Source organism: Canis lupus, unplaced genomic scaffold, assembly GCF_011100685.1.
Source record: "Canis lupus familiaris isolate Mischka breed German Shepherd unplaced genomic scaffold, alternate assembly UU_Cfam_GSD_1.0 chrUn_S1696H1890, whole genome shotgun sequence".
Taxonomy (NCBI): Eukaryota; Metazoa; Chordata; class Mammalia; order Carnivora; family Canidae; genus Canis; species Canis lupus.
This window is the reverse complement of record NW_023330544.1, coordinates 16,269-42,963: the sequence shown is the minus strand read 5'-3', so window position 1 is coordinate 42,963 and position 26,695 is coordinate 16,269. Positions and strand designations below refer to the sequence as shown.

General features: G+C 47.6%; 1 protein-coding gene, 1 long non-coding RNA gene, 1 other non-coding gene and 1 pseudogene across 7 annotated transcripts; 2 read left to right on the top strand and 2 right to left on the bottom strand.

The window, feature by feature from the left end:
* Positions 1–1,462, bottom strand: part of LOC119878531 — a 35,228-nt pseudogene extending 33,766 nt beyond the window's left edge.
* On the top strand, positions 48–8,552 carry MAGED2 (MAGE family member D2). 4 transcript variants are annotated; one of them, XM_038589147.1, is made up of 13 exons: positions 48–177; positions 1,657–1,730; positions 2,119–2,607; positions 3,211–3,519; positions 3,638–3,701; positions 3,960–4,039; positions 4,618–4,712; positions 5,397–5,476; positions 5,566–5,608; positions 5,934–5,996; positions 7,109–7,223; positions 7,811–8,229; positions 8,419–8,552. In XM_038589147.1, exons 2-12 carry the CDS (start codon positions 1,686–1,688, stop codon positions 8,219–8,221), a joined length of 1,794 nt encoding a protein of 597 aa, XP_038445075.1. In that variant the 5' UTR covers positions 48–177; positions 1,657–1,685; the 3' UTR covers positions 8,222–8,229; positions 8,419–8,552. The 4 variants fall into 4 exon arrangements, with proteins under 4 accessions (XP_038445075.1, XP_038445078.1, XP_038445077.1 ...); XM_038589150.1 differs by lacking the exon at positions 48–177 and adding an exon at positions 290–337; XM_038589149.1 differs by lacking the exon at positions 48–177 and adding an exon at positions 691–783.
* LOC119868670 lies at positions 6,802–6,933 on the top strand. The gene has a single exon (XR_005386975.1). It is a non-coding gene; the product is annotated as a small nucleolar RNA SNORA11 (small nucleolar RNA).
* An 8,621-nt stretch (positions 8,553–17,173) lies between the features above and the next one.
* On the bottom strand, positions 17,174–26,329 carry LOC119878530. 2 transcript variants are annotated; one of them, XR_005386973.1, is made up of 6 exons: positions 25,927–26,329; positions 25,737–25,838; positions 25,414–25,579; positions 24,725–24,972; positions 20,410–20,613; positions 17,174–18,079 (listed from the first exon to the last, which is right to left on the bottom strand). It is a non-coding gene; the product is annotated as an uncharacterized LOC119878530 (long non-coding RNA). The 2 variants fall into 2 exon arrangements; XR_005386972.1 differs by having other exon boundaries at positions 17,174–18,065; positions 25,927–26,328.
* Positions 26,330–26,695: the final 366 nt, after the last annotated feature.

Genomic DNA, 26,695 nt, shown 5'->3' with positions numbered 1-26,695 from the left:
TTTGGCGTCAGACAGCCCAGAGCTGGGCCCCTTGCCCCACCCCCAAGGAAGGAGGGGGGTGGCAGGGGGCTGCGGAAAGGGGCTGGGCTGGGCTGGCTGCAGCTCTAGTCCAGGAGGCTGAGACTTCGAGAGGGACTGAGAGAGGGCAGACTCATCCCGGACTTGCTGGAGGACAAGGTGAGGGGCGTTGAGATTTGGGTTTCCTGGCAGCCAGTGATTTCAGTTCCCTCGAACCTATAGCCAGGCAGGTGGGCAATCCATACTGCACCACTGCAGCTGAGGGAGAGATGACCTGGAGCAGGATGTAGGCAATCAGGACTCCTGAGGGTAGTAGGCGGTAAGGATTGGCGATCTGAGACTAGTGGGGAGGAGGGGAACCGGGTTTGTTGAGTGACCGACTGGGAGGAAGAGGGGAATACTGAGGGAAAGTGGAAATCCAGAGAAGAAAATAGGGAATGCAGAGAAGGGTTAAGGAGTACTAGGGAAGGGGGTGCAAAGGTAACACAGGATAGGATGTAAGGAATAGGAATAAGGAATTCTGTGGGGTAAAATAGGAAATGCGAGGGGTGATAGGGAGCAGGGAGCAAGGCAGAGGGAATACGGGGGTGATAAGGAATGAGGATCAGCGGGGGGCGGGGGGGAAGGGCAGACTGGCTGCGACAGAGGCCCCCCTAGGGAGGCGGAAAGGGGCGGGACCACTTCCGGCCTGGAGCAGGGAGGGCAGTCTAGGAGTTTTAGAGGGGCTTGGAGCGTGGACGCACTCTGGAACTTAAGGAGAAGGAGGTGAGCTGTGGGGCCCAGCCCGGCTCTGGATCACAGCCCAATAAGGATCGGCCCCACCCTCTCATATCTGGAGAAAACCTGCTGTAGGGACCGGATCGTACCGGATCCATCCGGATGGGAAGGGAGGGGACTGGACCCGGTTTGGCTGGGCCTAAAATGGAATCACTGGCTCCATTCTAGATTTGAGGAGGGGGTGTACTAAGGAAGGGGCGGAACCAAGATGCGCTTTGCCCCTGGTTGGAGGGGGCGTGTTGTGAAAAAGGGCGGGACAGGGCCATAGTGTGGACTTGGGGTGGGTGTGAGTAGGGGAGGGGCCGGGACCACCAAACTGCGACAATTTTAGAAGAAAGCTTGTTGGGGAGGGGGCGGGACCAAATGGTACTGCGGACCTGGAGAAGGGCTTGTGTTGAGAAAGGGCGGTGGACGGAGTCCGGACCATTGCGCATGCACACTCTGGATTGCTAGGAAGGGGCGTGTAGAGGAAAGCCAGCCTGGAGACGGGCTGCTGCCGAATGCGCATGTGCATGGTGGACTTCAAAGAAAGAGCTTGTGCTGGGAAAGCGGGCGGGGCTGAGGTGGGCCTCCGCAGCGAACGCGCATGCGCATTGTTGGTCTGCGGCTGGAGGGGGGGTGCACTGGGAAAAGGGGCGGGGTCCTCAGAGCTGCCGCGCTGGCACATCTTCCTGGAGAAGGGGAGGGTGCGGCTGCAGAGAATTGAGATCTAGAAGCTTTGGATTACTGAATCCGAGAACGGAGTCATTGGGGGCGGGGGCGGGGTTTGGGTTTGGGGCCCTAGGGAAAGTGAGGATCAGCTTCCAGGCAGAACAGGAGAGAGGACGTTCAGGCCCTTTGACACAGGCCTTCTCTCCTCAGGCTCAGCTCTTGCCAGGCCAACTTGAGACATGTCTGACACAAGCGAGAAAGGTACGGGTCCAACCCGCTTCCAGGTAAGGCCTCATTTTGTCCTCTCCCTTACTACTTTTCTTCTCCAGCGCGTTGCTGCCTCAGTTCCCTTGGTACCACCCCTCCCATCCTTGTCCTTTACCCACTTTCCTTCCTGGGTGCCCCCCCTCACCAGTAGAGGGAGTGAGGGAGGGAGGAAAGAAGGAAGAATGAAGGATGGAGGAAGGAAGTAGGGAGGGAGGGCAGGCCTGCCTTCTTCTGCCATCACTTCCTGCTCAGAGGAAGGAGAGGCCTTGTTGGGTCTAGGTGGGCAGAGCTCACTGTAAGTAGGAGTTAGTATAGGTCAGAGAAGTGAGGTCCTGGAATTTTGGAGCCATTTTCCTAGTTGGGAATGGGGAGAAGGTCTGTGAGCTTTCCTGCTTCCTCTTGCAGGCTGAAGCTTCAGAGGACAGTGGCTTGAAGATACAGACCCTATTGACAGTGACCCATAATTTGGAGGTCTCAGAGATACCGAAGACCTCAAAGGCACTAGAGACCTCAGAAGCCATGAAGGTCTCAAATGCTGCAGGAGTCTCAAAGGCCACAGAGGTCTCAAAGGCCCCAGAGGCTCAGGAGGTGGCTGCCACTCAGGCCTCCCCTACCACTAAGCTGACTGATACCCAGGTTCTGACAGTTGAAAAGAAGAGTCCAGCAGCTGACACCAAGATGCAGAGTGCTGACCCTCAGCCTGTGACAATGCCTGCCACTGAAACCAAAAAGGTCAGCTGTGTGGCTGATATAAAGGCTGGTACAAAGGCCCTGGAGACTGAGGCTCCTGCCTCTCAGGCTTTGGCAGATGAACCTAAGCCTGATGGTGCGGCTGCCCAGGCTCAGGAGAATCAGGATACTCGGCCCAAGGTCAAGGCCAAGAAAGCCAGAAAGGTAAGACGTCTATAAACACCAGTCTTCCCTTTCCACTTCTCTTCATTAGTCCATTTGTTCTGCAAACATTTAGAAAGTTCCCTGTGCTCATCAAGATTAAGGGGGACAATAAGAGGAATGTGATATCATTTCTCTCTGCAGAGAGTTCACAGAGTCATGGAGAACTGAGATAGTACACATACTTAGCTGCAATGTTAATGTAGTTTGTATTTACATAGGACCTACCATGTGTTAGACCTTGAGCTAGGCACATGCATACAGGTTATTTCATTAAATCCTGAAAGTAATCCAGTTTTATAGAGAAGGAAGCTGAGTCCTAGAAAGGTGGGGTGACTTGTGCAGGGTGGTACAAGAAGGGCCAGTGGTGGACATAGGAAGAGGAGAATTCTCAGGCCCCATCTCAGGTTGTTCCTAGCCTGGTAGAGAGATGAAACTTCTGCATTGAAGTCAGTGAAAAACAGTCCCAAGACTCAACATGGCCAATGTCTAATCAGGCTGTTACTCCAGGGGTGGGATTAGAGGGGCCTTCCAGAAGAGAGAGGATGAGGGAAAAGGAACATCTACTTTGTTTGACAATATTGTGCTTCCTCTCTGTTGCTGCAGGTGAAGCATCTGAATAGCGAAGAGGATGGCAATAGTGATCAGAGTCAGGCTTCTGGAACCACAGCTGGCCGAAGGGTCTCCAAGGCCCTAATGGCCTCAATGGCGCGCAGGGCTTCAAGGGGCCCCATAGCCTTTTGGGCCCGCAGGGCATCAAGGACTCGTTTGGCTGCTTGGGCCCGGAGAGCTTTGCTCTCCCTGAGGTCACCTAAGGCCCGTAGGGGCAAGGCTCGCCGTCGAGCTGCGAAGCTCCAGTCATCCCAAGAGCCTGAAACACCAATACCTCGAGATGTGGCCCTTTTGCAGGGGAGGGTAAGAACCCTGTCCTCTCCACTCTGCCTTATCTACTGCCTTGCCTACCTTTTCTGCCTTCCTCTCAAATCTTGTGCAAACGTATTTTGATCTTTCTACCTTTTTTTCCCTTTCCCAGGCAAACGATTTGGTGAAGTACCTCTTGGTTAAAGACCAGACGAAGATTCCCATCAAACGCTCAGGTAGAGTTCTGCTAGCCCTCCATCCCCTAAGCTGTGCCCTCCATGGCCCTTTTTCCCATGTGCTGAGGACATTTCTTGTCCTTACACTCCTACCTTTGTACTCCCAAAGTTCTAACTGGGCAGTGCTAGCATCTCTTTTCATTACTTCAGAACCTGTTTGTGCCACCCACAACAGAGTTGGCAAACAGTCTTTAGCTTGGATTGGGGGCCACCTGACTTCATTTCAGCTCAGGTGCTCGCAACACTCTCCCCTTGCAGACATGCTGAAGGACATCATCAAAGAATACACTGATGTGTACCCTGAAATCATTGAACGAGCAGGCTATTCCTTGGAGAAGGTGAAGGGGCAGCCATGGGGGATGGATGCAATGGGGAAGGATTGAATTGAACAAATATACATGTCTGTTCTGGGGGAGGGACCACAGACTCACTAATTCAACCCTATCACTGTGTGGATGGATAGATAGGAAGGGGCCTTCCCATATCTGGGGTGGTCTAAGGAGGGGCATAAACTAGCCCAGGGTCACATAGCAAGTCTCATAAAAGCACAGCTAGGACCCAAGCCACCCAACTTAGTCCTGGCTTCTGTCTGCTGCTGGAGATGTCCTGTAATATATTTTACATGCTTACATCTTCCTTCCATTCCCCGTTCTCTATCTCCCTAGATTCCTGAGAATCAGAGATGATGCTGAGAACAATAGTACATTTCTTTGCTGTTTGCTGTGTGCCATCCACCTAGGCTTATGTACATTATCTCACTGGCCCCTCCCCCCACACCACACGAATGCGCATTCACACCTACACCCACATACCCCCACATACCCCCACATACCCCCACATACCTAGGTACATGGGAACTTTGGGATGCCCAGGAATCTGAACTTGTGATCTTACAAGCTGTTCTCCCCATCCATAGGTATTTGGGATTCAGTTGAAGGAAATTGATAAGAATGACCACTTGTACATTCTTCTCAGCACCTTAGAGCCCACTGATGCGGGCATACTGGGAACGTAAGCTGGGAAAGGGCTGGGGTGGGAGGGAGGCTCTGCTTCTGTCTATGGCACTACTCCATCCCTGTCGTCTCTCCCCACAACCCCTTGGAGAGGCAGAAAGACAGAACCTAAAAAGCCCCCGTTCCAATTCCCACACATAGTTGGAGCCCTGCACATGGTAATGGTGACTGAAGAGTATAGAAGCCTAGAATGGTATATTCCTCCTGTCAGGTTTTCTGTTTTTCCAGAAGCTTCCCAGAAAAGCAGACCAGTTGTTGCCTGTCTCTTCCTACTGGCTTTGGTAGAGTGGTTCTTCCTGGTATGGGTGAATCATGATCCTTGAAGGACAGGAGCATCACTGGGGCTGTGCTAGAATTCTCTTGGAGCAGGGGGATCGGTTTGGGAGAGAAAGGACTCACATTGGCTGGGTGCCTGGGTTGTTCCAGGTTGACAGGCATTCTTCTATCCTTTTGACAACCTGGGACAGAGGAGCATTGGATTTTGCCATTCTACTTAACAGGAGACTGAGACTCAAGAGTCTAAGTGCCTTGCTCAGCGTCACATAGAGCTTGAAGCATAAACTGGGAAGAATTCTGTCATGTGTGAGGAATCTGGGAGAGGGTAGCCTAGTGAGCTGGCTGATATGTTTTTTGCAGATGGCTGCTGGACATAAATCTTCTCTCTACCCTGTTATTTCCCTAGGACTAAGGATTCGCCAAAGCTAGGTCTCCTCATGGTGCTTCTTAGCATCATCTTTATGAATGGAAATCGGTCCAGTGAGGGTGAGTGGGCATGTAGCTGAATGGGTGGCCACAGTTGGAATTCCACATGTTCATTTTCTGTCCCTGTCTCCTCTTGCCTCCCTTTGCAGCTGTCATCTGGGAGGTGCTGCGCAAGCTGGGGCTGCGCCCTGGGTATGATTGGGCTCTCTCAGTGCTTGCTGTCCGTATTGTCATTTGGCAAGAGAGGATGGTCCCAGGATTGCATCAGTCTGGTGGTCTGGTGGAATGGGTGGGGGTACCGGTAGAGGGTCCAGGGTTTGACCTGAGTGGGTGGGAAATGGTCCCAAACTCTCTGTCCTCTGTTTCACTATCTCTTGGGCTACTATGGAGTTTTCTTCTTATGCTCATAACCTCTTTTCCTGTTGAAAATGCCTCTGCATACATCTGGGGAGTACCATATCTGATTGATTGATTGATTAATTGATTTACTGATGGATTTTTCTTTCTCTGCTATCAGGATACATCACTCGCTTTTTGGGGACGTGAAGAAGCTTATTACTGATGAGTTTGTGAAGCAGAAGTAAGTGTGTCTGATGATGGTGTGTTCCATATGTTTTGCTTGTTTCAGAACTGAGTAATTAACCTATGGTTCGTGAGTGTGCATGCAGGTGGTAGGTCACTTTTTCCTAAGTTAGTGAGAGGGAACAGGAGGACATATTCCCTGACCTACATGTACTTTCACATATGCTTTAGAGCAATTTTTCAAGGTAGGGATTATTATCACCAGCATTGTAGATGTAAGTAAACTGAGGTTCAGAGAAGTGAAGTAATTTGCTCAGGGGGGTTACACAGGTAGCAAATGGAAGAGTCATATTTAGATCCTGGCCACAATGCCTTGGTTCTTTTTACTGCGCTAACCAGGGCTTTATAAAAATTAACGTCCATAAAGAAATGCTATAGAATGATAGCTTTAGGCAGCCAGGTACTGTGCTGGTGACTTGACTTGTACATCTCATTTCATTTTTGTAACTACCCTGCAGAATAAGTGCTGCCATCCCATCCCCATTTTCAATTGAGGGACCTGGGTCTCAGAGAGTGGAAGTCTGATTGTGGCCCTGGCTGGTAAGGGGACCATTTGGTCATGGGGCCCTCCTGACTTTCTGGCCAGGGCCCACCATACCCATTATCCTTAGAGAACACATGTGTACTCACATAGGCACGTTAATATGTACCTTCATGAGCATACACACATACACACACACACACACACACACAGTTGGGAATATGCACAAGCACACTACTCTTGGTAGACTGTTTCTTCCATTTAGTCATTTTCTATGGTAGACTGTCTCAGGGCTCACCAGGTCATGGACATGACCACTGGTGGGGTGTGCTCAGGGCAGAGGGGCCTGAGGAAATGGCTCCTCTAAACATAACAGAGCCAACAAGAATCTGGGTTAATTGTGACAAGAGCACAAAACTTGTGGCCTTCTTATGAACAGATAGCGCCTACTTGTGTCTCACCTTGCACCTCCACATGGCTTCTGAACAGGACCAACGGGACAAGGCTCAATAATGGAAGAAAAGCTAAAGTACTTAGTAGGGTTGATTGCCATTTAGAATTTTTCCAGTCCATACATGGGTGGGCCGTGGTTGTCTTAGACATAAAGGCTTTCAACCTCTCTTTTCAAGGTACTTGGACTATGCCAGAGTCCCTAATAGCAATCCCCCTGAGTATGAGTTCTTCTGGGGCCTGCGTTCCTACTATGAGACCAGCAAAATGAAAGTCCTCAAGTTTGCCTGCAAGGTAATTGGATAGCTGCCCAAGCTTGGCATATTAAGAGCATGGGGTGCTGCTGGCTAGGTTACGCTGTGTAAAGAGCAGCCCGCCACTCAGATGTGAACATTCTGAAGCTTCTGTTAATGTGCCAAACATTTATCTGAATTGTTTAATTTGTACAACTAACATGTCATTACCCTCTGCCAGATTAGAAAAATCAGGCTCGGAGAGGTGATTAGGTGACATGTCTAAGGTCTCAGAGCTAATAAGTGTCAGAGCAGGGATGGAATGTTAAGTACATAAATACTAGTAGTTAGGTTGTCTTATTATATTGTTGTTGTTGTGTAGAGCATGCAGCACGGTGCCTAGCATACAGTTAGGGGTTCAGTTCTTGGATTTTTAAGAAGATTTTATTTATTTATTCATGAGAGACAGGGAGAGGCAGAGACAGAGGCGGAGGGAGAAGCAGGCTCCCCGTGAGGAGCCCGATGTGGGATTTGATCCCAGGACCCAGGGATCACAACCCGAGCCAAAGGAGACACTCAACCACTGATCTACCCAGGTGCCCAGTTCTTGGAATGTGATTCTTCTGACGGTCGTTGTTTCTGTTTCAGGTACAAAAGAAGGATCCCAAGGAATGGGCAGCTCAGTACCGAGAGGCAATGGAAGCAGATATGAAGGCCGCTGCTGAAGCTGCAGCTGAAGCCAAGGCGAGAGCAGAGATTAGAGCTCGAATGGGCATTGGGCTTGGCTCTGAGAATGCTGCTGGGCCCTGCAACTGGGACGAAGCTGATATTGGACCCTGGGCCAAAGCCCGGATCCAAACTGGAGCTGAAGCTAAAGCCAAAGCCCAAGAGAGCAGTGGTGCTAGCTCCAGTGCTAGCGCCAGTGCTAGTGCCAATGGTGGCTTTGGTGCCAGTGCTAGCCTGACTGCCACTCTCACATTTGGGCTCTTCGCAGGTCTCAGTGGAGCTGGTGCTAGCACCAGTGGCAGCTCTGGTGCCTGTGGTTTCTCCTATAAGTGAGATTTCAGGTATCTACTTAGACTGGGTTGGAATAGCTGGGGCTTCATGGGTTGGGATGAAGAGCTGGCTGGTTATAGAAAGGCCAAGGTTGCAGGACCATATGGAGCATGTGGGAAAATTCCATTATTGGCATTTTGTTCCTTCCCTTTTGGTGGTTCTTGGGTGACTTTTTGAATTTCTTTTACTTGTATTTTCAGATACTCCTAATCCCAGCAGTCTTTCTCTTCGAGCCAGGGTGCATCCTCAGAAACCTACTCAAATAGCACTCTAGGCAGCCACTATCAATCAATTGAAGTTGACACTCTACATTAAATCTATTTGCCATTTCTGAGTTTATTGCTTTTTTTTTTTGGTGGGCTGTCATATTTTGGTATTGCATTTAAAAATAAATGGGGAGAGTTTCCACCTCAATCTTTGTTTACTGGATTCAGGGGAGCAAGATTATGATCTCTCAGATAGTTTGGTCTGCATCTCTAGTCTTGCAGTGTAGACAGGATTGCAGTGGGGTGGGGGGTCATGAAGATCGTAAGCACACACTTTGAAGATTGAGGACACACTTTGAAGAAGAGCCCTAAGATAGGCAAGTCAAGCAGAAAGCAGAGGTAGAGGAGACTGGACATCAAACATAGGTTCTCTTTTTTAAGGAATTTGGATGAGAGAGGGAAGAGAGAGGTAGCTAAAGGAACAAGTACAGGATTTTCTTGGGAAAGGAGAGAGAGGCTTGAGCAGGCAGGAGCCAATAGGGAGATGTTAAAGACTGACCCATGTAGCCCTGAGAAGGCAGAAGGGTAAGGTCTGGGAAAAGGGACTGTCCAGAAAGACCTGGAGAGGGGACTGTGGAAAGATGTCAGGCAGAGGGGAGGCTGCAATTGAGGATGGAGCCCATCATTTTTAGGAGACCCTTCTCCCATGGCAAGGTGCTCAGCAATCTTGGAATCAGGATGAGTTAATTTATCCCAAGTTTTTAGTTCTGGAATAAGGACACACGATCAAGGGCAGTGAGTATGTGGGTCTGTATCTTCATTACTTTGTACACCGTGCCTGACAAAGTAGATATGCAGAATGGTGGAAGAGATGGATCATGAGACCCAGGCAGGCTTGGAGAGGCAGGTAAGGAAATTGTGTGATGACCTGGGAGACCACATAGGAGTCTGTGGGCAGGAGTTTCAGTGAAGTCTGAATAGGGCAGAATGTTAAATAAATGTACCAAGTGCCTGCTCTATGTCTGGCAGTGTTAGAGGTGTTTGGGAAGGGGTGTTGGGAGAGCTGGAAAGGTGATCTAAGGGACTGGTCATATGGTCAGACAGTGGGATGATTGTATTTAAGAAGACTGAGCAGAGAGAACTCGGTGATGTAAAGTCCAAGGATTGGGTGCTTAGTGGAGAGAAGATGGCATTTCTTGGAGATGTGGGGTCAGTAACATGGAGCACCAGGGTATTGGTTGGGCTATCCATGTGGACGGTTAAATTACTGGGGATGGTGGCAGGAGTTGGGGAAGAGAGGAACATTGGAACCACGTGCCAAAGTACACTTGTGTGATTAAATGTGTCTTCTCAGCTACATTGCCCACTAAGGCATAGGGCCCTCAGGTAATCAGAGATCCACCTTCACCCTATTTTAGGGAGAATTTCCCTGCACTTTTCTCCAGGAAGCCCACACCAAGTGGGGATGGCCAGAGCTGGGAAGAAGAAATGGGGGCAGACTCCAGTTCATGTTTTTGCCAGTTGTTGGCTTGGAGGACATTACTGCAATGAATGAACTCCCACAATTTTCATTCTCTCAGTATCTATTAAATTAAAAATAATTCTAGATTATGTTGTATGTCTTCCCCTTGGCCTCCTATGGAAGAGGAGAGAGTCCTTGTAGAGCAGTTTCTCTGCTATCTTTCATTATCACTCCTTAAGAAGCCTTTTTAGACATTTTTGTCCTAATTGCTATCGCTCCTCCCATGAAATTTCAAAACCACAGATATACTGTATATATATCTAATAATTATATTTCTGCTTTATACATAAAATATTGTTATTAAATACAGCACTAGCTGACTAAAATGTTTAAGTTAAAGGTTACTTTAAAAATCAGAAAAGCTATTAACATTTAACTTTATAGAGTTAAAAATAGAGCTACCCTACGACCCAGCAATTGCACTACTTGGGATTTACCCCAAAGATACAGATGCAGTGAAAAACCGAGGCACCTGCACCCCAATGTTTATAGCAGCAATGTCCACAATAGCCAAACTGTGGAAGGAGCCTTGATGTCCATCGAAAGATGAATGGATAAAGAAGATGTGGTCTATGTATACAATGGAATATTAGCCATTAGAAACGATGAATACCCACCATTTGCTTCCACTTGGATGGAACTGGAGAGTATTATGCTGAGTGAAGTAAGTCAATCGAAGGACAGACATATGGGGAATATAAAAAAATAGGGGGAATATAAAAAATAGTGAAAGGGATTATAGGGGAAAGGAGAGAAAGTGAGTGGGAGAAATTGGAGAGGGTGACAGAACAGGAGAGACTCCTAACTCTGGAAAATGAATAAGGGGTAGTGGAGGGGGAGGTGGGTGGGGGATGGAGTGACTGGGTGACAGGCACTGAGAGGGGCACTTGACAGGATGAACACTGGGTGATAATGTTGGCAAATCGAACTCCAATAAAAATATACAAAATTTAATTTTATAACTACTTGAACAACTTTAAATGAATTTATTTACATTATAATGTAATGTACATTTTAATATATCAAATTACATATGAAAATTAGCCATTTTTTAAGTAGGCTCCACACCCAATGTGAGGTTTGAACTCCTGACCCTGAGGTCAAGAGTCACATGTTCTACCACCTGAGTCAGCCAGGTGCCCCCGGAAATTAGCCATTTTTATAACAGTTATGATAGTGTAGTAAATTTTTTAAAAGCAATTCACAACTTATTTTTCTAGCAAAAGAAACAATTGGAACTTTAATTTAAAACTACTTTTAGTGAAGTTAATTTTTAAGTGTTGCTTGATACAAGAAAATTAGTAGCTGCTAGATATTCATTCAGGTATTGTCAGCAGTTTTTCTTTTCAGTACTTGACATAATGATGGAGTGAATAACTTTTGTAGAATTAAATAGAAACTATTTTGGGACGCCTGGGTGGCTCAGTGGTTGGGCATCTGCCTTTGGCTCAGGGCAGGATCCCCAGGTCCAGGATTGAGTCCTGCATTGGGCTCCCTGCATGGAGCCTGCTTCTCCCTCTGCGTATGTCTCTGCCTCTCTGTGTCTCTCATGAATAAATAAATAAAACCTTAAAAAAAGAAACTATTAATTTAATTCTCAAAGCCCAAATAACGCAAAGGCACTCAGGATCAAAGGCAGTCAATGGCAACCAACAGGTACAAACAGACCACTCAGTTCTCACTATATGATTGCAATGGAGCAATGGATTGAAAGTCCTCCAATCACAGCCATCTATTTTCTCTGAGGTTTTGTAAGATTTAGCTTTCATACATTTTGTGTATCTTCTGTGACCTCAGCATCATTGCTGCTCATGTGATAGCCGAGAAAATCCAGTAAGAGAAATTACAAACTGAGGAATAAGATTTTATAAGGTAGGCTTGAGCCTTAAAGGGCCAATCAACAAAAATAGCTGATTATTTTTGCCTCCCCAAGAACCAATTTTCACCCTTTTGGAGTGATTACCCACCACCCCATCCATCTCCAACCCCACATTGAAAAGTTGAAAATGCAATCCCTAGAGTAATATTTCCTTTGGACTGAATAAAAGAAGGTAGAATGAATGCTGGATACCCAAGAAAGGGGGAAGTAGGGGGTGGGGAGAGTGAGAGAGAGAGAGGAGAGAGAGAGGCAGGATAAGAAATATCTACGAGACCAAACATTTGTAAAAACAAAATGGATAGTAAGCTTTTCCCCAAACTTACACTTTCAAAAATGCCTTGGTTCAACATAATGCTACTATCCATGTGTAACCACCATTTACCCTTTCTCCAAAAGATTACCACAAATCTTATCACTCACTCTCCAGCTCCAAGTCCAGTAATTTTGGGTGATATCCCTTCCTATTCTAGTTACCTTGCAATCCTTTCTAGATATGCTATGAGCTATTAAGTAAATTGTACATTGAGCCACTATGAACACAGTGTATTTTACAATGGGGCAAAGATAGAGAGGATGGAAATACACACATACACACAGAGAGAGAGCAAGGAAGGAAATAAGGACAATGGTTATAGTCTTTGTTACTGAAACTAGCCTAGCAGCCACAGCTCATTTTTTCTGACTTCCATTTCTCTCTTTTGAATCCATGTATGCCCCTTGCCTATAACAAGCACCTTAGCTGCTCATGGTTATTTGCTTGGTAGCATGAGGCTCTTGGTGGTTCTACATGTATATGGCTAGTGTATTCTTTGGCTAACCTTATTACTGTACATGAGGTGGATGAAAGCACATAGGGGATTTCCATATATATATTTCCATATATATATTATATTTCCATATAATATATATGTATATTAGATAAAGCCTTACTCCACTGGGTCCAGCAATCCTGAACATTCTTTGTAGGAGCAAGTTGTTCATTATGCTCCTAAAGGACCCTAGAGGTTGCCTCCACAATGACTGCATGGAATCTGCACTCTTGGAGGTCTTATCTTTATTAGGTTGCTTTAATCTTCCCTGAACTTTTGCTATGGACATGGCAGTGCTAGTGAATCTCCTGGATTCCCAATTTGCTCTTCTCCACCCCATTGTGTAGTAGAATCCTTATTAACCCTTGATTATGATCACTCATCCCAGCCACGTAGTAAACACACTTTTTATGCCTATTGGTTCAATGTCATGGGGAACTCCAATTGACTCCTGTGAATTAAATTTTTGCAAGAGCTTCACTAAGTGAAGTGATGAGAGGTGTCACTTCGATTTCCACCCTTTGGTTCCTAGACCTATATATATTCTTTTTATGGGAGAAAGAGAATGATATATTGGTTGTTGATTCAAAGAATACACTGAATTCTGTATGATGGCCCTCAGATCTCATAAAGTGTTGTTTCCTAACTGTTGCTACAACTAAATCTTCCATAGGCCATCCCACCCTTTGTAAGGGCAGTTGTTTGTGGGTGATTGTGTATGTGATAAGAATAGGGAAGCCCATAGTCATTAAACCATTGTCTTACCTCTTTCACTGTGAAATGTGTTCCTTGGCCAGAAAAAAATATTGTATGGATATTTCAATGGTGTATAAAGTATACAAAGTAATTAGAAAACCTAAGGATGATGGTGTCAGTAAAAGCACTGTGGGCAGGGAAGGCAAATCCATTCCAGAATATGTGGTTATTTTAGTAAAGATATATTTATGACTACTCCATGATTTCCATGCTGGAAGTGGTCCAGCATAATCCATCTGTTGCCCAATAACTTGTTGGTCTTCCCAGAGAATGGTAACATTGGGATTTTTGCTCTTAAGATAGGGGCTACTCATCCTTGACCTAAGTAGCCAAATCAACCTAAGTGAAGGTAAATCCATGTTGAACCCCTGGATAACATCCAGTTTTGCTCATTGGCTCATCAAACAAATTACTGGAATGTTTGGAAAAGAGGTTGACAGATTTCCATAGGCTGGGTCATCGTGCTCTTTTTGGTAACACAAATATTCTCATGCTTAGTCCATCTTGAGAAACCTGTTCACTTACTCCTCATATATATTCAGGCAAGCAATTAGATTGGGTTTTACACATAATAAGCATTCAAGTATTTTGTTGCATTATTATTATTGCTATCAGTTTTCCAGTCTTGTTCCTTCCCAATCTCAGGCCATCTGGCCAGAGTGTTAGTTGGTATTGATTGTGTGCCTAGTCAAGTCACTTTCTGGATGAAGAGATCAACCAAATGCATGGTTCCAAGTTTTGCCTTCTAAGAGGATTTTGATCACTACTTCCCCTGAGTGGGGCTGTTAACACTACAGCTGTCAACTTCCACCTAGTTCCTCCTTATCAAGCAGCAGCACCTGCAAAACATGCTCCTAAGTTTTTTTTTCTTCTTCTTTAGTAAGCTGGTTATTGGGAACTACCCACAAGGATCTAGGTGTGAGCTGACAGAGGGCAAACTGTGGCAAGAATAGGTGCTATGGGAGTGTGAACCTCCTGCAACTCACTTGTTCTTTCAGGACCTTCTCCAGACTGGTTTTATTTATACCACTGTCCTTTGCTGATGGAGTATTGTTATTGCTTGCCCAAGTTTTTGGCTTGGTGGATCAAGCCTAGGGTGGGCAGCTCAGTTTGCATGGTATTTGGGACACAATGGTTGGGTATTCAGGCTCTACCAGGGCCAGTAATTGAACTTTGATAAGTTAATCATCAGGTGCAAGGAGCTGTTTCTCAAAGAGTAGTTATTTGACAAAGTGCATGACTTTTGCTTCAAAACTCTTTGAGAGGCTTCTGCTTTGATTCTCCAGTTGAGGCTTGTCAGAGGCTCCATACAGCATCCCAATCTGTCACAGACACTACCTTAACTCACTCAGACATTTACTTGTTTAGTCAACAAATGTGTATTAGAGACTACAATATTCATGGGTCCCAGAATGTCCTGTTTTCAAAACACAACCAGTACAGTGAGGGAAATGATGACAGCACCAAGAGGAACCATGAAGTACTGGGAGAGCCCAATGAGCAAGTGACTCACTTTTCTTTTGCAAAAGCCATGTTAGTCACAGATGGTGTGTGATGAACATCAGCACAAATGCATAGACACAAACACATATGTATATGTCTAAATATAGGCATTGTGTACACACATTCAAATTATGGATTGTGAGTCAGCAGTGTGCTCTGGTGGAAGGAGCCCTTGACTGGGAGGTAGGCAACAGGGGTTAAACTGCTCTAGCTTGCTTACATGGTCCCTATGAGACCTGGGATACATTCCCACTTCTCTCTAGCCTTGTATCTCCTGCCTGTAAGATGCAAACAGCCTAGTCCTGTGAGCATCACATTTGATAGTGGGTGAGAAGCATCCAGAGTGCTCCCTGACACACAGTAGGTGACAGCCTCTGTGAATGATTATGGGTGACAGTCAATGGAAAAGTGCTTTGTAAACTGCATGGTGCACTGTGCCCATAAGAATGAAGATTGGTGTCAGGCATTTGCATGTACATGCACACGTTTGTGTGTGAGGGTAGTATGCCTTGTGGAGGTGGCCATGTGTCCAAATTAGGCATTGAGCTGTGTGGGCAGGGCCATAGCTGGCCCCAATCAAGAGACTCCTGGCTGCAGGTGTGCCATGGGGCAGAACTGATGTCACCAGTACTCTCTACTCTGCTCTAAGGAGTAAGATGGGTGGGAGTCAAAGTTCTGGTCCACTTTAAGGGGAGCCAGTCTGAAGGTAACAGAAAAGAAGCCATGAGGACCAGGTCTTCCAGCCCAATGCCTTGCCTAGAGACACTACCACCTTTGCAGAGGAGGATCTTGAGGGGCAGGCAGGAAAGCCTGGTTTTCAATTCTGGCTCTCTTTTTTACTGGCTGCATGACCTGGGGCTGATTTTTCTCATCCCTGGGCCTCAGCTTCTTCTGGATTCATAAACCACCAATGGTAATGCCCATCCCACAGAACTGTTGTGAAGACTGAATGAGGCCACACATGTGGAAGCAGATGGTTCTGTGACTATGCACAGGTGCCCAATAAAAGGGAGTACTCTCTCCCTCCTGCACCCCATTTCCCATTTGTTCTGCCCAGGCCATCCTCCCAGCAAGAACAATACCTGTATTAATAAGCCCAGGCACAGGGCCAAACATTAAGGAAAATGTGTGCCTTTATTTCATACCTATAATGTGCAGGTTACTATATTTGGCTGGAGAGAAGAGAATAATGCCACAGTCAGAGATGGGCCAGAACTGAGAGAGAAGGAGCCCAGGGCATGATGACCTGACTGGGAGGGCAGGAAAGAACAGGGGAGGGCTTCCTGGACCAAAGCATGGAGGTGGGCCTTGGAAGGGGTAGGGGAGAGAGGGAAGAAAAAGAGCAGTACTGGTGAGGGACAAGTGTTGATAATGGGATGACCTGAAGTGGGGGTAGGGGACTGTGGAATCAGCCCTCAGTAAAGGGTAGAATAGATTCAAGGATGTGATGCTCACTAGCTGACAGAGGAAGGCAGCCTAGGTGGAAAAAACTGCACAAGCAAAGGCATAGAGTTGTGAGAGAGACGTGGGGACCAGTCAGGCAGGGGTGAAGGGTGCTCACTGTAATGGAGCTGGAGGAGCAGCCAGATCTGGGCAGGCATGAAGTGCCAAGACCAAGCTGCAGATGCTGTTAGTGCATGGGAGCCATTCAAGGATGGGTCAAGACTGAGTGGCTGATTGGGTGGAAGAGCGAGTGCACCAAATCTGCTTTTACCCTGTCACCGAGTCCTCCCATCATCAGGACCCAGGCAGTGATTGTACCACTCACCCATAGCCCACCTGGGCCAGTTAATTCAATGCCTGAGGGTGCATGGGGCCCTTTCTACCTGCTTTCCCTGAGCTTAGAGGCCAGAGTCACCTCTGATGTGGCCTCTAAAGTTGAGTTCACTCTCACCATGCTGACATAAGTAGATGGAGTGGGATGTTCATAAAATAGTAGACTATGTGGCTCTGGATGTGGTCCTGCACTGGGTTCACCAGATAATATATGCCCATATTGAAGATCTTGATGTAGGACAGATGACTGGGCCTCCCCAAGCAGGAACAAGGTAGCTCAAGAGATGATGGCACTGAGCTCTCTTCGTTTTCCCCCATTTGCTCCTCTTGAGCCACGTCTATCCCATACTATGCCCCAAGATAATGACTTTTCTTGATTGCATCCTCTTGTTCTGCAAATAAGACACATTGGCATGAGATGGAGGATGATCAGAGAGTTTAGGGTATTTATTTCCATGTATCCCTACCTCCTGGGTTGTCTTTTAGCCATGTTTGAGTTCCCTAACCATGACCGTAAACTCCTGTGGGCAGAATCTTGTCCCCATTGTCCCCAAGGCTGGTGTAGCACTGGCTGCTTGGGGCAAAAGGGTGCCAGAAACTGAGGCCCGGGGCTCTGGACAAGACACCTGCACAGGGCTGAGAAGGGGGCTATGGCAAGAGGTGCCCTTCATCATTTGCACCTATATTTTATCTTACAAAATAAAGTACACAGAGTCTTCTCCACTCTAGAGGGAAAACAGGGTTGAAAGGTCCTACTCCTGGAGTCCTGCTAGTTTTGCAGCTACACTCATGAAGTTCTGGAAGATCCTCTTCACTTGCCAAGAAGGGGCAGGAAGTTTTAGCTTTCTTAGTGTCTTCTCACGTGAGAACACTGAGGAGATGTGAGGAGCAGATGGGGGGGGGTGTTGTTTCATTGTTTCTGGGGAACCCTACCCCCTTGCTTTTCTTTTGTCAATACTAGTAAAAATCATGTTCTCAAAGGCTGCCCTAGCACCACTTTGGCCATACCTCATGCAGGTGTATCTTTTGACATTTACGGGGTCACCGCAGTAGAGGCTGAGGAGTGTGGTGGGGCAAGTGGGTGGCAAAATGTCTGGGAAGATGCACTCATGCTTGGGTAGGGGACTGGATGCGCCAGTGCAGGCCTGGTGGGCACTATGAAGCCCTTGCAAGGCCCGGGGGTCCCAGGGCTCCTGGTCAATGCTTCGTGCTTGGTCAGGCTCTGTGAGCAAGTCCCTTGCCAGGGCAGGTCCAGGTGTTCCAGAGCTGGACAGCAGAAGAATTCTTGTCCTCACTGGCTGGTGGGGCAGAACGCCCGGGAAGGGTCCCAGTCGGGCAGTCGGGGAGTAACCAGGTGGTGTGGAGTTGATGGCATTATTGCAAATCCTCTCTTTCCCTGAAAAATTAAGACTGTGGAGTTTAAGGAAAAATTGTTGCTTGAATTAAAAAACATCTGAATTAAAAAAAAAATCCCACCACTTTCTTCTAACATATTCCCTTGATCTTTCAATTTTGGTAGTGGAAATGGCTTTCAGTTAATCAGTCCTTGTGTGTCTGACCATCCCTTGTGAGTTCCCTTAACCCTGCCCACCTCTGAAAATTATATCTTCATTAATTTATCTTTGGTTACCAATTGAGTGTGCCATCTATTTCTTGACAGCATTCTGATTGACACGAAGAGAATGTGAAAAAAATGGACTGTATGGATGTATGAGTAAAGGGTGAATGTGATGTGGATAAATGCATGAATGAATCAAGTGTGAATGAGGGAATGACAGAATAGGTAGACCTATAAACTTCCATATTTACTCCACTAAGAGTGGTGGAAGTCACACTTGCTTTCTTCAAATGACCTCTGAGAATGCAAGGACAATGGGAAGACAGTGTGAAGTGCAGGCAGCACCTGAGGATACCATCTCAGCCAGAGAGCTCTCTTGGCTGCAAGGCTTGCTTCAAATTTCGTCTATAGATGTTTGAAGGCCAGAATCAGAATCACTATATGAGCTACTAGAAATAAAGATTCCTGAACCCACCATTCTAGAGTCTGCTTGGTAGGTTGGAGAAGGGCCTGAGAATCTGTGTTTTTAACCCATTTCAGGTGAATTGGATATCCAGCCAGACTGGAGAACCACTGAGCTGGCCTACTGAAATCCTCTGAAAGATGAAGGGACAGGCACAGAAATATCACTCATGCCATCTGGCCACCTTTACCAAGCTGTTTAGGTTAGAGGCCTTGCCTCACCTGACGCTGCTGACCCAGAGAGGCAGGGTAGTATATATGAAGGAGAGAGACAGACACAGATCTGGGATCAAATCCCAGCTTTGATATTGTTGTAAGATGGGACCACAGGCAAATCACTCAATTGCTCTGCTTCAGTTTTCCCACCAATACAATTGGGGAGATGCCATCTCTAGCCCAGGACCATTGTGAGAATTTGAGAAACATTCTTTCCTACAAATCACTGGTACAGAGTAATGAAGATGTGACGATAACTGCCATTGTTAGCGTTATTGAGTACTTACTAAGAACCAAGTGCAGTTCTAAATGCGTTACATAAACGGTCTCATGTAATCCCCACACAAACACTGTCTGTGAAATAGGAGCTATTATCACTCCCGTGCTATGGATGAGGAGACTGAGGTTTAGAGAGTGTGAAGGAACTTGTCCAGGAGTCCACAGACAGCATCTGAGTCCTTGCAGCCTGCACTCTTAAGCCCTAAGCTATAAATGGCAGCTCCCTCCCCCTTCTCCTTAAAGGTTAAAACAGAGGGTAGAGCCAATCCTGTGGGGATAAAACAGAACAAAGACCTCCGAAAGGAAGGAAGCCAAGGGAATGTATGCAAGCAGGCGCCTCAGAGAGTATGGAGGCTCAGTTTGCCCCTAAGCTTCCTGACAGCTGTAGCAGGAAGGAGGGGGGAAGCAGAATTCCCAAGGTCCATTTTCTAGAAAAAAGGAGGCACAGAGACGTGTCTAAATGGACATTTGTCTCGGGTTGAAATTCCAGGAGAGTTGATCTTGTGGCCTGCTCCACAAACATCCGGGGCCAGAAAATCATCTATGATGATTTTTCATCTATGATGATTTAGTGATGGGCACTAAAAGCCCATTTACACACGTGATTCTGAGAGTCAGAGGCAGAGGGGGAAGAAAACACATGAAATTCTATCCCAGAGGAGAACCTTGCTAGACTGCAACTTCCCACAGCAGTAAGGGGCATGGGAGGGGACTTAGGCCCTGTTTCTGTGTTTGTCTCTCTCCACAGCACACACCACACAGCCCCTGTGGGAAGAGCCCCAGGCCCCTGGTCTACCTGGGGACATGACACTCTTCCAGACACTGGGCCTAGGGATGGATGGCAAGTGAACCAGGGCAATGTTGTGGGCGAGGGTCAGACTTCCAGAGCCTGGAGTGGGGGGTGGGGCAGGGGAGGGCTGGGTCTGTCAGTCTGGGCCTGCTGGAAGAGGCAGAGCAGGAGGAACTGGTTGTGGGATTTGGAGAGGATGATAACACCAGGGCCAGTGGAAGGGTATTTTAGGCAGAAGGAGCAGCAGTGGGTGGTTCAGGGTTTGCTTTTCCCCATGCTCAGATATTGCCCCTTTTGATGTCCCCTTTCCTGGAATTCTGCCTGGAGAGCCCTCCATGCCACCCACCTCAACCCTCCCCACTCATACAGGGGAGGCTGACTCCCCCCATCCACCTGGATTGAGAGAGGGGAGAGAGAGACTTGTGTCTGAATCACCTTCTGCCCAACACTGCAAGACCAGTCTGCCTTCTCCAGCTCAGGTATCATGGCTCACTTTGTGGTCCAGTACGATGTAGTCATGGAGGATGTCATTGGAGATGTGCAGGTGAGGGAGCTGGGAGGAATGGAAGGAACATGGGCTCTGGAGTCAGACAGGACTGGCCGGTAATCCAGCTTCTGCAAGTTGTTCATCTGTTTTTCCTTAGAGATCAGTGGGGACAAGTGAACATGGACAGAATGATGTATGGGGACACAAGACTTCACAGCATGGGAGACACATGTGCTTCCTCTAAGTGTTGGAGACCTGAAACTCTATAGATGGAATAAAACTCCAAATGAATCCATTCCTTTTTAGAGCTTGTTTGGAGGTTCTAGCAGGGGAGCGCAGCTACTCGTATACCCTTGACCGAAGAACGGTCCTCCTCTATGGGGGATGGTTGTCCTCTTCCACTGAGCTCACAGCTTCGGGAGGGACGCACATGGAGTGGTGAGGGAGGAAGGGGACACCTGCCTAGCCAGCCAGATCAGCCTAATCAACCCTGGCAATCAATGGGGTGACAGATGTCGCAGCCAGATCGCCCTCACATCCGAATCCATTCCTTTTTAAAAAGATTTTATTTATTTGTTTGTTTGAGAGAAACAGAGAGAGAGTGAGAGCGAGCCTGGGCACACAAGAGCAGGAGCAGGGGGAGAGGAAAGGGCAGAAGGAGAAGCAGACTCCCTGCTGAGGGGGGGTGTGTGGGGGCACAACACAGGGTTATGACCTGAGCCGAAGGCAGATGCTTAACCAACTGAACCACCCAGGCGCCCCGAAATGAATCCATTCCTAATCGAATCAAGTTATAGACCACTCTTAACAAGTCCTTTTGCAAAGTGAACCATTGGCCAGTGTAATTGGATTCTCACACTCATGGGACTCTTATTACACTTTCTGCAGCTCTGATGCTCTCATGTTCCCTCAGGCTTTCTTGCCGTCTCTAAGTTTTAAAAATTCTTTTTGCCTCACCTGAGCCATCTGCCTAAACGGGGAGCCCTTAATTCAGAGCTCACACATTCATGAGGAATATGCAGAGATCCCATGCTCTGCCAGAGGGGTAGAGCATGGAACCAAAACCCTTGGCCTGACAGCAACAACTGCATAGAAACCTGAGATGTCTGATCCCAGCCTGCCTTTCCTGCCATACCTCTCACCGCCTGCAGTGCATAAACCACCCTCTAGCTACTCCACACCACACCACACCACACACCACACCACACCACACCACACCATACCACACCACACCACACGCCTTTCTTCACAATACCCAAATTTGCCACTCATTTCTGTCTGAGCATTTGTTCATACTATCTGCTGTCCTGGGAATGTCTTCTCCCTCCTTTCTCCGCTGGTCAGGGTGGGTCTTCGTCCCTGAAAACCTTGCTCAAATGCCACCTCTCTGATGACCCCAGCCCACTGACAATTCCTCCCTCTGCTCTAGGCTAATATAGTGCTTTGGTAACACCTCTCTCCATGCACATATTTACTCATTCGTTCATACGTAGATACATTGCCACCAAGCAGAGCTACCCTAGCTCAGTCCTGTCCTCATTGACTCTAGGAAGTCAGAAATGAGGTGGACACAACCCCTCCTCTTCCTTTGGAATGTTCCAGTCCTGAAGCAGCCAGATACATAGAGCTATGGCAGTCATAAAAGGTTCTGAGTGCTGTGTATAAACTGTAATGGTTATGTGTGGATACCACTGAGGAGTGTTTCAGGAAAGCCTTCCTAAAGGAGCTGGCCTTTAAATTAGCCTGGGAAAATATGAATAGACTCCACCTCTGGGTCGATGGGGTGAAGGGAATAGCACGCAGAGAGAGTGGGGGGTGCAGTATGTGCAGAGGCACAGAGGTATGGTACAGCCCTTTGTGGAGGGGGAATAAAATACTTCACCCTCTCAAAATAGGAGCTGAGGGTACCCTGCCAGTAGGTGGCAGCAGGGGCCTCGACCTGGTGGTGTTCTAGCATGTGGGTGTGTTAATTGAGGTATTTGTCTGCTTCTCCCTTCTTTACCTTCTTGACCATTGCCTGGAGTAGAAATACAATTAGAACAGATGGAATTAGGCACTAAATAGTTAGACAGATACTGCCGTTTACTGTGTGCCCTGCCTCCTGCATCCTCTAACGAGAACCCTTCAATTGACCTCCCATTCCTGCTTGAGTATGCCTGTCTTTCAAAGCCCAGCATGTTCACCCCTTCATTCATTCAGTTGGGACTCCCTAGGTACCTGATATGCTTCATGCCTACTGCTGGCTGATGTGGGGAACCCTGAAGTGAATCACACACAGATCCTATCCGTCGTCAACAAAGAGACACAAAAGATGAGAAGTGTTCTTTCAATGACAACACAAGGTAAGACAGATGCCATCATGGGGGAAGAAGGTGGTCAGGGAGGGCTCCGTGGCAGAAGTAAAGACTGACGTGGGTTAAAGAGTACAAAAAGAAAAAAAGAAGTGTACCAAACTGGGAGGGGGGCTGTGAAAAGGGAAAGACATTCTAGACAACTGGGGGCTGCATGATTCAGGGGATGAAGGCCAGAAATATCCAGGGGGTGTTTGGGGAGCCTCAAGTAGGTTGGAGTTCCTGGAGCATGGATTTGAGGCACAAGAAATGGTTAAGAGGTGAGACTGAAGGCTACAGCAGGGGCATGATATGGAACATGGAATGTGTCTTGAAGGTGACAAGGGAGCCATGAGAAGGAATGACATAATGGGGTTTGAGTTTAGAAAGACCAGACTGAGCAGCTGCTCCAAAGATGTATAGATGGGAGGGGCCACAATAGAAGCAGCGGAACCAAAGAGAAAGAAGTCCCGAATTTGGGTTTTGTGAGTTTGGGATGGAGAGGAAGGGCGGACCCGAGATATATCCAGCAGATTAAACCAGCAGGAATTGGTGGCTGGTTGGATGTGCCCCTGGGAGTGAGGGGCACAGGAAGATTTAGGGATGACCCTCAGGTTTGTATCTGGAGTGGCCATGTGGATGATAGGGTCTGTAAATGACAAAGGCACACAAGGGCAGGATGGCGGAAATATATGAACTCATTGTTTGGGCAGAATACATTGGAGGCATCTTCAGACATCCATGGGGATGGGTCCAACAGTGAGCAGCTATGCAATTGTGGAGGGGGAAGAGTGGAGAGCATTGGACTGGAGAAAGAGGTCTTAGGTCATTGTGGAGATTCAGAGACTGAAAGTACGGGAGTTAGGGAAGTGACCCAGGGAGAATGTATTGAGCCAGAAGAGCAGATCCAGGATGGCAACTGCTAAGTTAGCACAGCTTCCCAGTCCAGCAGCTATTGATCTCCTCAGCTCTCAGGGTGTGCAGCCCCACCAGCTGCCAGCAGTCTGCTCAGAGCTCTATATCCCCACCACTTCCCTCCATTGTGCTACACCAGCATAATCATTTTCTTTGCATGCCATGGCTGAAAAAGTATCAGGAAGCACTGCTTAAGGGACAGAGGGAGAAAATGGAGCTCAAGAAAGAGACTGAAGCAAATGGGCCAGAGAGCTGGTAGGAGGATAAGGAGAGTTCACCACCTCAGATTCCCAGGACAAAGGATTCTTCTTGGGACCAAAAGTGATCGATCAGCAATTGCAAAATACATCAGGGAGATGCAGTCCAATAAGAATCAAAATACACCCACTAAGTTTGGAAACCAACTTGTTATTGTTGCCTTTAGTGAGAAAAGAGTCAGTGTGTGGTGAGGGCTGAAGCCAGTCTGTGGTGTGGAAAGCAATAAGCTGGAGGTGAGGAGACCACTGTAGGTGATGATTTAATTACCTTGGCATGCTGTAGGGATTAGAGAAGATGGTTTGAAGTTCTGATGGGATTGGGGCCAATGGGGATTGTCCTAATGGATGGAAAAGACACACAACTTTTCATACTCTAAAAGAAGACCCAAGTAGCATGTGTGGGGCAGGTCAGAGAGAAGGGTCTGACCAGTGGAGGAGGTGCTGGAGGCTGGGAGTGCATGGATGGGGTCCAGGACAGGACTGTTCTGTCCTTAATAGAGGAAGTGGTGTATGGGTGTGTGAACCCTGTGCAAGAGTGTGGTGGGCGGTCCAAGGGGCATGGCCTGGTGCCCTTAATTTTCTTCATTAGGAAGGAAAGGAAATATTTCCTGAAAGTGAGGTGGCATGGCAGCTGAGGGGAGCGTGAGAGGTTGGTGACCTGGGTCATGCCTCTGGCTTATAGGATGTGAGGTGTGAGGCCACCAGGGAGCCTGGGACCATGAAGAGATAGGAATGTGATATTTCCGGAAACTCTCACCTACCCAGGTTATGGGAGGAATAGCAGGGCAGCTGGGCTCTGCCGTGGGCTTGGGCAGTTGCAGGGTGGACGACTCAGGCTTTGGAGACCTGCTGTAGAGTGCCAGGAGAAAGTGGAGACAGAGCCTGCACATGCACTTGTGAATTAACTCAAAGGCTGGAGTGGAGGGAAAGAGTAAGATATCCTTCCTTAGCCTTCTTCCCCCCTGAGAGAGGAGGAGGTAGTATGTCCAGCCTTGTGATCAGAGAGTACCTGAATGGCAGAGAGGAGAACAAAGCTGGTTGTCCCAAGGCAGCGCTTCCTTCTGGCTACTGAGCAGCACAGACCCTCAGCAAGCCCCATACTTCCCTAGGCTGAGCTGACACTGGTCCTGGGGGCCCTCCCAGCTCCCCCCTCCACGTCCCTCAGCTGTTCCAGCCTCCAGGCTCTGCAGAGGGAAGATGGAGTAGGGGGAGGGGGCCAGCAGCCAATCACATCCTTGGCAGCCCAAGGCATCTGCACCTGGTCTAACCAATCCCCTCTGAACAAACAGCTTGCTCAGCCTCTGCTCCCTCCTTCCCTGCCTACTCTGCCCAGCAACAGCAGGAAAGAGGTTTAAGGAGGAGAGGGAGGCCCTGCAAACTCCCAGCCCCTGGCAGCAATGGAGCTGGGCCCCTGGCTCACTCTATAGAGGGAGGTTAAAACAATACTTACAGTTCCTGGAGCCCAGGCAAAATGTCCCCAGGGGCTCTCAAGACTGTGCAAGTCAGCTCTCATGGACAGGAACTCACATATTACAGAGATCCTGATCCTTGGAGCCTTGGGCCACAAGCCAGTCTCATTCACTCCACAGCTCTGGGGCAGGCCCTGGGCTGACAGCCTGAACAGCAGAGACACAGTTCTGTCAGAGCAGATGGACACTGACACAAACAATCACACAGATGCCTATTTAACTAGAAACAGAGTTAAAGCCTACGAAGGAGAAAAAAAAAAAAAGGCAGGGTGTTCCATAGGAGAATAAGAGGGAACCTGATAACCTGATTTAGACCGTCTCTCATGGTTCCTGTTGGTTTCACTTCTTTTTGTCAAGATTTGCGAGGACTATTTTATTCATTACTTTGCCCCCAGAGGCCTCCCACCTGTCAAGAGAAACATGGTATTCGTTATTGACGTGAGCGGCTCCATGTTTGGTACTATGATGAAGCAGATAACAAGGACTCTGCAGACCTTTTGTAGCTTGTTTTAGAAGGCTCAGAAAGCAGAGAGTGCTGGAACAGTGGTCCTCTGGGACCAGAGACTCTACCTCCCATCACTCTTGGATCTTATAGGCCAAGGCCTACCCAAAGGTCCTGGAACCTTGCACATCAGGAGCCATGAAGACCTGAAATCACAGAGTACTAGAAACGTTGAACATGGGACAACGGGACTGTAAATAAACATCAAGGGCCTTAGCCACAAAACTTCAGATCTCCAAGGGGCCCAGAGTCATAGAACCTTCAAGCTGGAGAACTCTGGTGTCATAAAGCCTGAGTCAACAAATAAAAATAAAACCACAGTCAATTTAGACTCTGAACCTTCCACAGGCCACAGGTTGGTTTTGTCTTCTGTTGTTTATTTTACTTCACAGCCAGAAAAATACAGTGCACTGGCATTGTAGTGCTTAGAGACTACAGAGTCCTGGGTCCATCTAGATTTAAATATTGTAGCCCTTCTACCAGAGTGCCCTTAAAACGGAAAACTGGAGCCATAGGCCAAAGAGATTTTGAGCTTAGAGCCTGAATCTATAAAGTTCTGGAAGCAGTATTTTGAACTACAGTACTCTGGGATTCTAGAATTATAATGTTCAAGTGACCTGGAGCAGTATGGTCTATGTGCCTTGAAATTTTGAACCATAGAGCCCACAGGACCTAAGGCTACTAACTTGTATTTTACCAGAGTGTAACCAAACTGGGGGAAGGGAAATATCGAGAGCTGTCTTTTTGTAGTCTTAAGTGTA

Bases quoted from the DNA above. Each gene is read 5' to 3' on its own strand.
- MAGED2 (XM_038589147.1), top strand. From the start codon at position 1,686: ATGTCTGACACAAGCGAGAAAGGTACGGGTCCAACCCGCTTCCAG. The intron at 3,702-3,959 runs GTAGAGTTCTGC...CTCCCCTTGCAG, and splicing joins GATTCCCATCAAACGCTCAG to ACATGCTGAAGGACATCATC. The intron at 5,609-5,933 runs GTATGATTGGGC...CTCTGCTATCAG, and splicing joins AAGCTGGGGCTGCGCCCTGG to GATACATCACTCGCTTTTTG.